The sequence below is a fragment of the Schistocerca cancellata genome, chromosome 5, assembly GCF_023864275.1.
Source record: "Schistocerca cancellata isolate TAMUIC-IGC-003103 chromosome 5, iqSchCanc2.1, whole genome shotgun sequence".
Classification (NCBI taxonomy): Eukaryota; Metazoa; Arthropoda; class Insecta; order Orthoptera; family Acrididae; genus Schistocerca; species Schistocerca cancellata.
This window is the reverse complement of record NC_064630.1, coordinates 147,021,886-147,036,888: the sequence shown is the minus strand read 5'-3', so window position 1 is coordinate 147,036,888 and position 15,003 is coordinate 147,021,886. Positions and strand designations below refer to the sequence as shown.

General features: G+C 39.7%; 1 protein-coding gene across 2 annotated transcripts in view; it reads right to left on the bottom strand.

Moving 5' to 3' along the window:
• The window catches only part of LOC126187413 (exocyst complex component 4), a 282,045-nt gene that overhangs the window by 68,499 nt on the left and 198,543 nt on the right, over positions 1–15,003 (bottom strand). For both annotated transcript variants that reach the window (XM_049928480.1, XM_049928481.1), the window contains one exon: positions 369–557. In XM_049928480.1, coding sequence (XP_049784437.1) covers positions 369–557 — 189 coding nt within the window. The remainder of the gene's footprint in view (positions 1–368; positions 558–15,003) is intronic.

Below are 15,003 nucleotides of genomic sequence, written 5' to 3'. Positions count from 1 at the left end.
GTAAGCTACAAAGGTTGGTATTTTAACTTCATTAAAGTAAAGGCAGTCTAATCAACTGGAATTAAAAATGGAAACAAACACTGGCATTTATTTTGGCTGCAGGCTCAAGGAGCTTCCAGTTCTGCCTCAATAGCATACTGATATAGATGTCTTCTCAGTGTAAATTTAAATATCGAAATTTATAATAAACATTAAGTTTTCGCTAACTTCTGATATTCAGTAAATAGAACATTGGCTTGTGTCACAATTATTCTTCTCATCCACTTCATTCATATCATCGTGACTGTAGCCCACCACTAGTGTAACAACTCTACTCATTCACCTCTCATTATCACAGTATGAAAATAACATTAATAAATTACTCTTACCTCGAGATGAAGAACTAAAAGGCACGTGTTGGCCAATTCTTCAAATTCTTTAGCCAATTGCAGAAGGCACTGTACAGATGATTCAGGTAAGGGCGGTAACTGGTCCAAGGTAGTTGCAGAGTGGTTTGAGACAGAGCTACTATGGAGCAATTCTTCAGCAAAAGACATCACTGATGATGAAAACCACTCCTGTAAAGTGAGTAATTTTTTTATCTTTGTTCTTTTCTCAATAATAAATATTAAACCTATAACTGCATACAAGACTAAGGTCTTCACAAAGAAAAAAAGGCATATGCACTTTTAATGAGACTGAAGGATCACAAACATTATTACAAAACTAACGTGACCGTTCACTGTCTTGTTCTGTAACAGTGAAAAATCTGCAAGGTAACAAAAGAAATACATGTAACAGGGAACTGTGTAGAACCAAATGAATTTTTCAAACATACAATGATATTTTTCTAATTTTTCAGTAACAACAGAGATACTAAATCTTGTGGTTAAGCAAGAAACAGAGTTTTTATACCTACATCTACACCTGCATCTAAATCTACATCTATACACCCCAAACCACCGTGTTGTACATGGCACAGGGTACGTCCCATTGCATCAGTTATTAGGGTTTCTCCCCGTACCATTCATGTATGGAGCATACGAAGAATAAGTCTTTGAATGCCTCTGTGTGTGCTGTAATTATTCCAATCATTTCTTCACAATACCTATGTGAAAAATATGTAAAGGGGTTGTAGTTATTCCTAGAGTCATCATTTGAAGTCTATTCTTGAAACTTTGTTAGTAGATTTTCTTGGGATAGTTCACATCTTTCTTCAAGAGTCTGCCGGTTCAGATTCTTCGGTATCTCTGGGACACTTTGCCATAGATCAAACAAACCTGTGACCATTTGTGCTTCCCTTCTCTGTATATGTTCAATATTCCCTTTTAGTCCTATTTGGTATGGGTCCCACATACTTGAGCAATATTCTAGAACTAGTTGCATGTGTTACTTACACACAACCTCATTTGCAGACTGATTGCATTTCCCCAGTATTCCACCAATAAACAGAAGTCTATGACCTGCTTTATCCATGACTGAACCTTTGTGATCTTTCCATTTCACATTCCTACACAGTGTTACACCCAGGTATTTGTACGAGTTGGCCGATTCCAACAGTGACTCACTGATATTATGGTCATAGGATACTATGTTTTTGTTTTGTTTTGGAAAGTGCAAAATTTTACATTTCTGAACAGTTAAAGCAAGTTTCCCATATCTGCACTTTGAAATTGTATCAAGATCTGACAAAATGTTTAAGCAGTTTCTTTCAGACAGTACTTCATGATAGATAACTGTATCACCTGTAAAAGTTGGAGGTTACTATTGACATTGTCTGCATGGTCATTAGTATACACCATGGACAGCAAGGGCCCCAACACATTTCCTGAGAGCACACATGATGTTACTTCTACATCTGACAATGTCTCTCCATTTAAGATAGCATGCTGCGCCCTCCCTACCAAAAAGTCCTCAATCCAGTCACAAATTTCACTTGATATTTCATACGATCATACTTTTGATAATAAGTATAGATGCAGTACTGAGTCAAATGTTTTTTGGAAATCAAGAAATATTGCATCTATCTGACTGCCTTGATTCAAAGCTTTCAGTGTGTCATGTGAGAAAAGTGCGCTGATCGATGTTTCTGGAACCCATGCTGGATGGCATGAAGAAGGTTATTCTGTTTGAGATACCTCATAATATTTGAGGTTAGAATACGTCCTAGGATTCTACAACAAATCGATGCCAATGACATGGGGACCACTTTTAATACCCTTCTTACAGACAGGTGTGACCTGTGTTTTTCTTTTCTTTTTCCCAAGAACAGGGTACATCTTTTTGTTTGAGGGATCTACGATAGATTAGGGTTAGAAGAGGAGCTATCTCAGCCGAAAATTCAGTATACGATCTGATAGGGATTCCATCAGTTTTGGAGTTTTGTTCAATTTTAATGATTTCAGCTGTTTCTCAACACCACTGACAATTATACTTATTTCATTCATCTTTTTAGTGGTATGAGCATCAAACTGGGGCAGTTCTCCTGGGTTTTCTTTTGTAAAGGAACATTTGAGAATGGAGTTACACATTTCAACTTTTGCCTTGCTACCCTCAATTTCAGTTCCTATTTCATTCGCAAGTGACTGTACATTAACTTTGGTGCCACTAACAGTCTTTATATACGACAAGAAATTCTTTGGGTTTTGCGAAAGATCATTTTACAGTATTCTGCTATGGTAGTCAATAAAGGCTTTATGCATTACTCTCTTAACAGCGAAAACATGTTTCATTCAGCATCTCTCTATCTATAGCACTAATCTTTGTTTTACACCTATAATGCAGTAATTTCTGTTTCTTTACAAGTTTCCTTAGAGTGACTGTATACCATGGAGGGTCCCTCCCATCAAGCACTGTTCTGCTCAGTATGTATCTCTCCAGAGCCTGGTCAATAATTGTTTTAAACTTGAGCCATAGTTCCTCTAGATGGTTCTGCTCTGTGCTGAGAGTTTCAAGTTCCTCACTGAGATGTGAGACTACTAATTTTTCTTTAGTGAAGAGCCAAAGAACACTGTGCTGCAGTCGGGAATGCCTATATAAGACAACAAATGTCTGGTGCAGTTGTTAGATCGATTACTCTGCTAAAATGGCAGGTTATCAAGATTTAAGTGAGGTTGAACATGGTGTTATAGTAGACACATGAGCGATGGGGCACAGCATCTCCGAGGTAGCGATGAAGTGGGGATTTTTCCCGTACAACCATTGCCCAAGTGTACCATGAATATCAGGAATCCAGTAAAACATCAAATCTCTGACATTGCTGTGGCTGATTAAAGATCCTGCAAGAATGGGACCAACAACGACTGGAGAGAATCATTCAATGTGACAGAAGTGCAAGCTTTCCGCAAATTGCTGCAGACTTCGATGCTTGTCCATCAACAAGTGTCAGCCTGCAAACCATTCAAAGAAACATCATCAATATGGGCTTTCGGAACCAAAGGCCCACTAGTGTACCCTTGACGACTTGAGCCAAAGTTTTACGCCTCGCCTGGGCCTATCGACATTGGACTATTGATGACTGGAAGCATTGCCTGGTCGGGCGAGTCTTGTTTCAAATTGTATCGAGCAGATGGACATGTACAGGTATGGAGACAACCTCATGAATCTACAGACCCTGCATGTCAGCAGTGGACTGTTCAAGCTGGTGGAGGCTCTGAGATGGTGTAGGGCATGTGCAGTTGGAGGGTCATGGGACTCTGGTAGTCAAGGTATGTCTCTGACAGGTGACATGTATGTAAGCATCATGTCTCACCACCTGCATCCATTCATTTCCACTGTGCATTCTGAAGGACTTGGGCAATTCCAGCAGGACAATGCGACACCCCACACATCCAGAATTGCTGCAGAGTGACTCCAGCAACACTCTTCTGAGTTTAAACACTTCTGCTGGCCTCCAAACTCCCCAGACGTGAGCATTATTGAGCATATCTGGAATGCCTTGCAACACGCTGTTCGGAAGAGATTCCAATATATTTCCATCATGAGTGGGGTTCCGGGGTACCTTTTCTAGGTAGTCTTCAGAGAAGGCATTTAGTTTTGTTCCCCAGGATGTCTTCTTACACCCAGCAATAACAAAATATATGTTGTGACACCTGCTTCTGTCACCGACTTGTCCAGAGATCAGCGAACTATGGACCACAGGCCAGATCTGACCAATGATGGCAGTTCACCTGGCCTGCCAACAGTACACAAATTTGCTTCATGAAATGTATGGAACCACGAGACATTTCTCATTGCTTTCATTCTGGTTTCCACGTATTACAGAAAATCATAATGTGACACCTGCTCCTGATTTTACTATCTATCCAGCCTGTTCTGGATAAAGGCTCATTGTAGAAAAAGTTTAGTGTGTCCTGGTCTAATTAAAACTGACTTCGCATGTTTAACATGGTTTCAGAACAACTGCGGAGCTGGAATTCTTCACTTCACTCTGCCTGAAGTAAAGAAGGTTCTTTGGTACCAGTTAAAATATTTGGCTGAGGTTAGAGTTGAACGTAAGACCTCTGTCCAATGTCAACTATTCCACCAGATCACACGACATACACCACACAACATACCCTAAATATGTTGAGGGAAGTAACAATAAAATTAAATCATGATAGACAGAGATCTGAAACACCATACACACAAACAAAAAGCTGCATGTAGGGATACTGCATATATGTAGCATTTTTTTTAACATCACCTGCCTCGTGCAGCATACCTATCAAGTATCTGATGATGAAATATGCTGCCTTTATGTCAGCTTCTAAAATAGAAATTGATTGTTGAACAAAAATACATCTTAAGACAAGGTTTGTGTAAGTACTCAGAAGGCAGTGTTATTCACCTCATTGCATAAAGAAAGTGGTGTACTACGGACTGCTTGGCAGGGTTTGAGCATCACAGTTGCCATTTGTTACCAACTGGTATTCCTTGAAGTCACAATATAAGAAAGACAAAAGAAGAGACAGCAGCAAATAATGCTGGTATATGGTCACTCCAGCAAGCACAGCACCAGTTTCACTAAAGAAGCTTCTGAAGGGCTTGGTTAGTATATAATTCCTCACCACACGTATTCTTCTTATCTTATTCCATAAAGTGTTACACTTTTATGATCTCTATCGAACCCATCAAGAAAATCACTTTTCAGTTGAAAATACCTTTCAACCTCATATTAACAACATATTTAACCCAGTATCCATAGGTTTCTACAGCCATGGCATTGATAAACTATCTGAGCAGTAACAGATTGTTTTAGGTAATGTGAGAGAATGTATTGTTGGTGATTAATTTCTTTCCTATGTTTATCTCTTGTGTTTGATAAACTAACATGCAATGTACTACCACAAGTGAGTTAGATCTTATAACCTAACAACAAAGCATATTTTAATAAAACATAAAGTATTTGTAACACTAGGATGCTCAAATCATCATTAATTACTAAGATAATACACAATTTTGACATAAAAGTAATTTGTTACATTCAAGTAGCAGTACTGGACTTTTACAGAAGTAGTGAAATGTGGCACTGGGGCTACAAAACCCAGTTAACAAAACACTGAGCCACTGCTTCATCAATTAAATAACCAATGGAGCTGAAGTCAAACAATGGAAAATCCAGGATGGAATGTTACAATATTACGAAAAGGAAAGCTGCTACTCACCATACAGCAGAGGTGCTGAGTCATAGATAGGCACAACAAAAAGACTGTCACAAATAAGCTTTAGCACAGCAATGCCTTCATCAAAAAAAGACACACACACACACACACACACACACACACACACACACACACACACACACACACACACGTACGCTCACACAATCGCAACTCACACATGACTGCAGTCTCTGGCAACTGAAGCTTTATGGTGCTGAATATAGATAGTGAGATGACTGATGATGCACAATTTTTCTTAAGATCACCTTAATGTATTTTGATCTGACTGGTTGTAGCTCTGTCACAGAAGAGGTAAAAATCTTGACTCCAGCAAGATTTGAATGATGACTGAACAGTCTGCGTACTACAGCATCATTGGGTTACTATTGTGCCACAGAATGACTACCAAAGGTCTTTCTCAGACCGTCCTAGTAACAGCTGAGACAGATCAATTATGGAAAAGATGAGATCCACTGTGATTTCAGTTTGGATCAATCTTCCTAGACTTAGAAATGTGAAATTTCTAACTAGAAATCATATCTTAAGTGAGAATAATTCAGATCTTTGATGAAAATGCCAAGAAAATATCAAACAAATGTAGCACGATAATTCTGAGCTATTCCAGGGAGTAAGATGACAGTAACAGCACTGCCAAACATATTCAGAAGGTTGTAGTTGCCATTTAGACTGGTATCTGGAACAATATATACTACTGGCCATTAAAATTGCTACACCAAGAAGAAATGCAGGTGATAAGCGGGTATTCATTGGACAAATATATTATACTAGAACTTACATGTGATTACATTTTCACGCAATTTGGGTGCATAGATCCTGACAAACCAGTACCCAGAACAACCACTTCTGGCCATAAAAATGGCCTTGATATGCCTGGGCATTGAGTTAAACAGAGCTTGGATGGTGTGTACAGGTACAGCTGCCCATGCAGCTTCAAAATGATACCACAGTTCATCAAGAGTAGTGACTGGCATATTGTGGAGAGCCAGTTTCTCGGCCATCATTGACCAGACATTTTCAATTGGTGAGAGATCTGGAGAACGTGCTGGCCAGGGCAGCAGTCCAACATTTGCTGTATCCAGAAAGGCCAGTACACGACCTGCAACATGCGGTCATGCACTATCCTGCCTTAAATGTAGGGTTTTGCAGGGATCAAATGAAGGGTAGAGCCACGGGTCGTAACTCATCTGAAATGTTCAAAGTGCCGTCAATGCGAACAAGAGGTGACCGAGACATGTAACCAATGGCACCCCATACCATCACGCCGGGTGATACACCAGTATGGCAATGACGAATACACGCTTCCAATGTGCATTCACCACGATGTCGCCAAATATGGATGCGACCATCATGATGACCTGGATTCATCCGAAAAAAAGACGTTTTGCCATTCGTGCACCCAGGTTCGTCGTTGAGTACACCATCACTGGCACTCCTGTCTGTGATGCACCGTCAAGGGTAACCGCAGCCATGGTCTCTGAGCTGATAGTCCATGCTGCTGCAAACGTCGTCGAACTGTTCGTGCAGATGGTTGTTTTCTTGCAAATGTCCCCATCTGTTAACTCAGGGATCGAGACATGGTTGCACAATCTGTTACAGCCATGCAGATAAGATGCCTGTCATCTCAACTGCTAGGATACGAGGCCGTTTGGATCCAGCATCTTCGTGGCGTAGCAAATTTAATGGCCAGTAGTGTACTTTCACAATCAAATGTTCTTGAGGTGCACAAATTACAAGTTAATGGAGCTGCGAAGAAGCCGCTGAGATGGCATAGGGCCAAAATACCAAACAACTACGCCAATCTACTTGATTCCCATTTACATAACTAGGAGTTGAAGCTAAAGTATGGGTAGAAATAATATTCAACATCACTGCCTGCAACCTGAACCACATAAATCATGAGCAGGAGCTTTTATTTTGGCAGTCCTCCTCTTCAATTATTTTTATTTTCCTGTTTTAAGTATACTGCAAACTGAGCTCATTCCCCAGAAGCTATTCACTTTCGTTTTTTATTTTCCATTATCTCTGGTGCTGTGCTATAAACATTATGAGTGGATAACACTTTTATGATATTTTGAGCATTAGAAAATTAAAAGCATTTTCTCTTGGGAATACTTTCACTGACACTATCCCAAAAGCTGTGAGTAAAATAAAATTTCACAACAATAGAGTGAACTATGTGGGGAAACTATCAGTTAAGTGCACTCAAAAACCTGCGAAATAATGTAACCAACCAATGCCAGCAATTCAAGTTTGATTCTGAGCTCTGTGAAAAAGAAAGGAGAACCATCTGTCACCAGAATATGAAAAGGAACCCAAACCCAGAGATCCTTGCCAATAATACACAAGCCATAAGTGAAACTGTCATTTAGCCTAAAATTGTCCAAGAATGAAAAGTCTTTTCTTCTTAAAGGAAACATCACCATTGTCATTGCTTTTTCAATAAAAGCAAAAGGCATGTGCTGAATGGACTTCTCTATATTCAATACAGTTAAGACACATAATATCAGTAATATGTCCTGAGCGTGGGGTGGAGTTTCCATGCAGTGCCTTGAAGTTAGCAATGTTTGCCCTTAATTTAATCCCTTTTGATTGTCAGCATAATGTTATGTTGGCTGATAATTACACCTGATTGCAGACATGAGCAAAACTATTCATTTTTGTGGGTTATTATATCTTCTCAGCAGCGCGTTGCTCGCTACACTAATTTGTGAAACAGGGTAGTGCTCATTCTGCAGAAGGGCTCAATGACAGCAAGTCCATAAGTATAGATATAAGAATTGGAATGACATTTATACACAAAATCCTACAATAAATTAATATGATGGTACAGGTGAGCTGATGGTGCTGGAATGGGCAGAGGATACCCATATTCTCCTAGTCCTTGAAGGCAAACCAGAATTGTTATTGAACAGCAGATACTGGCTGCGTTATTATGACGTACACAGTTTTCACCAGGGAAAGAATTGGTCAGCTATGTGTGAATGCCATCGTCACCTCTGCATCCTGAAGTGTGACATGATAGCTTTACAATAGCATGTTCCACTTTCAAGCTTCTGTGACAACGAAAGCTGAATGTGAAATTGATCAGTAAGTGTCAGGACATCCCACTGTGGGAGATATTATTGTGATATGTGCAGATTGGAGAATGTCTTGAACCTATCACCGTGGGGACACTTGTTCCCTGGCACCAAGTTTTTAAGGTGTTTTAGAAGACATGAAGAAAAAGTACAAAGGTCATGGTTACAATGGACACCATGAAAAATGACTGTTGACTTGGATTAAGTAAAATATACTTATTTTCTTGCTTTTGCACAACTTACTTATGTTTATGATGATCTGTCAGCCCACTTACTATATGAGATTGTGTTGTTGTAAAGGAAAGTGTAAAAACAGAAAGTTTAAAGTTCAGTTGTGTATGTCATTCAAGTAGCTTGGAGGACAATTAATGGTCTCTTTCACCACCCATTCACACACAAGGAGACAAAGTTCTGTGAAGATTGGTGGAGCACGGTTGAGTGAGAACTGACTAGTACCACCTCAACAAACATCAAAAAATCTTATTAAATAAAGCTAGTGATGTCAAATATAAAAGGATTACACATCACTCACAGGAAATGGAACACTGAAACTACTGAGCTTCCTTTCAATCCCACACACAACACTGACACCCCATCTAGGACATTGGATATTTTTTTTGGGTCTATTATCTGAACATAATAACCAATATGAGCTAAACCATTTTGGTTAAGAAAAGTTGCAGCAAGCTTGAAATGTCCCTAGTGTTTAATCTGTGAAACTGGAAGTCCACTGAAACTAACTGCTGTGTCCTTCAGCCTATGGTCATTTAAACAGAGTAAAGACTGAATGACAAATACACACATACTTAAGAGGCATAGAGTTTGGACAAGTTATGTGTTGAGTGTAGAAAAACTGCAATTGCTCTAGGGTATGTCCTTGTTCACAGGTGTGGATTTTAATAACCATTTTCTGACTTTTGAAGGAGAATACTGTGATTGAGCACAGAGGCAAATGGAAACTTGCAGCGATATATATTTCTCACTGAGTGGTAGGAATCTGGAACCCATATATGCAGTTTACTACATGGCTGACAGTGGCATATTAGTGGTGACAAATTTATTGCCATTTTCCAGGTCAAGGTGAGGCTGGTGTCCATTATATAAAGTATTCTGTTAATACAAAAACGATGATAGTTGATCTGAGTCTAAAATAAATGTTCCCATAATGCCATAATCATTTCATGTAGGGAGACTGCATGGTAACTGTGTAGATGCTCACCACTGTGATCAAGCAAAACACATGCCTCGAAAGGAACTTGAACAAACAAACGTAATGGGTTGGTTAGTCATTAAGAGATGTGATAAATCAGCACAGAAAGACTAATGGAAACATTGAATTTGTTGGTCTCAAAATGTTTTTATTTGTTCAAGTCTTATGTGCTAGGGTGAATCAAATATAAATCAGAATTTTTAATTTACGTAAATGGAGAGTGGTGTAAACTCTGCTCATTGTTGCTTTGATTTTCAGCTGTACCATTTCTTTAGTCAGAATATCAATGTCAGAGCATGATGCACTGTCATCTGTTGAGACAAGTTTCTCACAACACAGGGTGTAAAAACCATCCAAAATTTTGAAGAGACTTGCAGCACAGTTCAGGCGCAACACCCTGAGAAAGACTCAACTGAACACATGGCAAAAAAGGTTTTACGTGGATGAGAAACAGCTGAGAATGCAACTCACCAATGACTGGCAAGGTTGAGGACAGTCTTCTTTTACCTTGAAGGAGTTCTCACTGATTCTCTCCACAAATGTTGCTCTGCGAATGCTGAATACTATCGTCAATTTTTGGACCAAACAAAAAATGCATATTGCCAGAATAGGTGCACATTTCCAATCCGGGATATGATTGTGCTTCATGACCATGCTGAACCCCACAAAGCCACCAAAAACCAAGAAATAATTCAGGAATTTTTCTGGATCACACAAGAACATCCTCCCAACAGCCTGGACTTATTGCTCTGCTATTTTCATTTGTTTCAACCATTAAAGGAAGCAGTCGGAGGACACAAATTTGATGACGATGGTGCTGTCTAAGTGTTCATGGGCAACTGGCTGCTGTCACAGCCACATTCATTTTACAAAAACGGGGACAACAAAATGCCTATTCATTCGGAAAAAAAGCGTTTTCCATTCAGGATACTATGAAGAAAAATAAGTTTGCGTGAATGAGATTTTCTGAAGCTTAAATAACGTTATATATAAAAATTCTAGTTTCTATTTGATTCACCCTCATTGTATGAAACAGTTACTTTGCCATTTTCATAGTTTTAATGAATTTTTCAGATCTGTCAATGGTAATGTCAACTGTGAGGTTGGTGGTCTCCATGTCTATTTGCCATTCTGCCTTTGCTTTATTTAAGCGGAATCCTCTTATTCAATTAAACATGAGCTAGCGAGCAACAGCATCTCGAGACAAGTTGATGTGCACAAGGTCTTATTATTTAGTTATTACAACAGTCTCTTAGGTTTTTCACTGAATTTTTATGTGTTGAACACTGCAGATTTCTGATCCAACTATTTCAATTCTTTGGGATTAAGACCTTCTGTAACATTTCTTCATTGAAATGGTTAAGCTCAAATTGGATACTATACTCAGATAACAGAACATAATACTGTATCCAATAAATATCCAACAACATAGGCAGGGTATTAATGTAGAGTGTGGGATGCACAGGTGACAAAGGTAGTACCGCACAGTTGACCAATTCTTTCCCTGGGAGAAATTCAGTCTGGGTTATAATAACACAACCAATATCTCTTGCTGAATAATGAATGTAGTTTGGCTTCATGGATCAAGAGAATATGGATACACTCTGCCCATTCCATCACCATCAGCAAACCTGTACCATCATATTAATTTACTGCGGGATGCTGTGTATAAATGTCATTCACATTCTTATATTTATACTTATGGACTTGCTGTCACTGAGCCCTTCTGCTGAATGAGCACTACCCTGTTTCACAAATTACTGTAGTGAGCAACATGCTGCTGAGAAGATATAATAACCCACAAAAATGAATAGTTTTGCTCATGTCTGCAATCAGGTGTAATTGTCAGCCAACATAACATTATGCTGACAACTCTCACAAAGCACAAAAAACAACATCCAGAGCAGTTTGGAACACATTCTGAACATCGTCAGTAGATGCAATAAAATTAAAATCAACATCACCGACTGAGTCATACTGTGCCACAAGCAGGGTACTCCTTAACATAGCAGACCATATTCATGACACCTTGATAATTTTCATTTGAATATAGTGATAGCATAGAGCCAAGATGCTTCATTTGTATTAAATCACAAGGGATTAAATTGAGAGCAAACATTGCTAACTTCAAGGCGCTGCATGGAAACTCCGCCCCATGCTCAGGACATATTACTGATATTATGTGTCTTAACTGTATTGAATATAGAGAAGTCCATTCAATACATGCCTTTTGCTTTTATTGAAAAAGCAGTGACAATGGTGATGTTACCTTTAATAAGAAAATGCTTTTCATTCCTTAGACAATTGTTGGTTGAATGACAGTTTCACTTATGGCTGGTGTATTCTAGGCAACAATCTCTGGGCTTGGGTTCCTTTTCATGTTTTGGTGACAGATGGTTCTCCTTGCATTTTCACAGAGCTTGGAACCAAACTTGAATTGTTCACATTGGTTGGTTACATAACTTCACAGGTTTTTGGGTGCACTTAACTAATGGATTCCCCACATACAGCACCAGAGATAATGGAAAATAAAAAAAGGAAAGTAAATAGCCTCTGGAGAATGAGCTCAATTTGAAGTACACTTAAAACAGAAAAATAAAAATAATTGTAACAGCTACTGAAGATTAAGACAGCCAAAATGAAAGCCCCTGCTCATAATTAATGAAGTTCAGGTTGCAGGCTGTGAATCTGAATATTATGCTTAGCTCCAACACCCACTTACAGAAATGGGAATAAAAATTACTGGCCTAATTTTTTCATCTTTGGGTCTTAAGCTGATTTGGTAGTTGCTTCACTGATGTGCAAGCCGTACACCTCAAGTATGTTTGGTTGTGGAAATGTATCAGGTCCGGACTAAAGTATAGGAACACCACAAGCAAAGCACATTACCATGCCTAATATGGTGTAGGAAAACTGTTGGCATTCAAAAACACCTTCCCCTCATCTTCAAATGGATAAATACCGGTCCTGTATTGTTTTCACAGGGATTTTATACCATTATTCTTGTATAATAGTGGCGAGTTCAGGTAACAGTGATGGAGGTGGATAGTGATCACACACCTTTCTCATGAAAGTAGACCACAAAGGCTCACCAATATTGAGATCTTGTGGCTTTGTGGTCAGAGGAGATGCGACAATTCATCGTCGTACTCAGAGAACCAGTCCTGGACAATGTGAGTTGAGTGAAAAGATGTCTTGTAATCTTGGAACTCAGAATCACCACTGGGGAACAAATATTGCACCATGGGATGGAGCCGATCAACCAAAACAGTCACATGATCCTTGGCAGTACAGTAATGCAAATTCGCAGTGTACACTTGGAGTCCATTTAATACTGAAGGAAAGATTTAATTCCCTTCTACGCTCCTACGGGGCATACACACCTAAGCAGTTCAGTAATTAAGGAAGATGACAACAAATAAGGGGGCATGCTGGAAGAGCTGCGTGGGCTGGTTTTGAGGTATTATTCTCAAAGCTAATGATTACTGCAAAACTCATCGGGTTAATATCTCTTAATCCAGGAGGGCCCTCACTTGGATTGGAGTATCTGAGCAGAGCACACCTTGAAAGGCTTACAGCCTTTGTTCGGCGTCATCTGGCAAACAGCCGGAGACAGAATAGTAATAAACCCACCTGGTATTTCTGGTGTGCACTGCACTTCACTGCACTATTTACACTACACTGCATGCAGTATTACAATTGCTGATACCAGGAGAATGAACCAGGCATCTGGCATTGGGCTTTTGTACAGCAGTAGTAATAGAAGCACCTCGAGGACACACAGCTCAGGAAGGTGGCGTGGAAAAACGCTGTACCACTCCTCCTGTTAAAGGAACCGCGACAGAAGACTGACAATCAACGTGGAGTAAGAATTTTGCTGTTCACGTGTATCTCGGCGAAATGTGGCAGACGTCAATGTGAGTCACATGACGTTGCATAAGCAAGCTGCCAAGAGCACAGCTGTAGGTATTGCCTCATCAGAGCAGAACAAGGGCCTGGTTGAGCACTGGTTCGGTGTGTGCGGCATCCGGAAAGCAGGACTGTCTAAGCTCTTCATCTGGCAGAAGTGATAAGCAAGGGTGTTGGGGGGCCCAGTTTCTGGTCCGCACAGCCCATTGTCTGCTGCTACAGGTGGAGGCGATGGAAGGAGTCACCACAATACCATGATATGGCAACCCAAATATCTCTAAACCCCAGCCTTGTGCACTCCTGAAACAAACTTTGTCTTAAGTTGGAAACAGTGTGAAATAAGATTCATCTGACCAAATGAATTTCTTGCATTGTTCCACAGTCCATGTTGTTTAGCTTTAGCACCAAGTTTTCCTGTTACAGGCATTTGCATTTTGGAATTCCGGTAAACTCTGCAATTCCCTGCTTATGGAGCTCCTTTCACTTTGTTTTGGTGCTGAATGCATTCATGAGTGCAACATTCAGTCTTGCAGTGACTTTTGGAGATGTCAGCCTCTGCATTCTCGCCACAATTCTCTTCAATAACCATCTGTCAGGATCACTTAGCACACACTTTTGTCCATGGTAGGCTCAGCGGATGACATTTTTCTGCTTTCCCTACATGCAGTTTTAATCCTATGGTGCCTTCTGAAATAACAAACACTTTGGCTACCTTCGTTATCAAAGCACCCGCCATACAAACACCAATAATTTTCTCATGTTCAAATTCACTTAGCTCTAACAAAATGCACTAACAATTACACAGAACACTGTTCTGGCTACGCTGACACTTGCAACACATTGAGGATATTTTGCAGGTGCCATTCATTGTCAGACACCACAGGGCAACCTCAAGGCTTGGCTATTATCTGCAATCGTGTTTAAGCATGGATTTCTTGCCTTGTTTTCATATTTTTGTCCAATACCTGTATTACTGCTGATGTTAGTGTAAATCTTCCAGAGCATATCTGGCTGTACGGTTACCGTCGTCTCACTTATGGAGAATCTCAGAATTATCCTGCTGCATTCCCTTAATATTTTCTAGTCATTTCCATTACATATTCTAAATTATTCACACTTAAGATGTGACTTCTAGGTAGTAATTTCACATTTCTGGGTCTAGGAT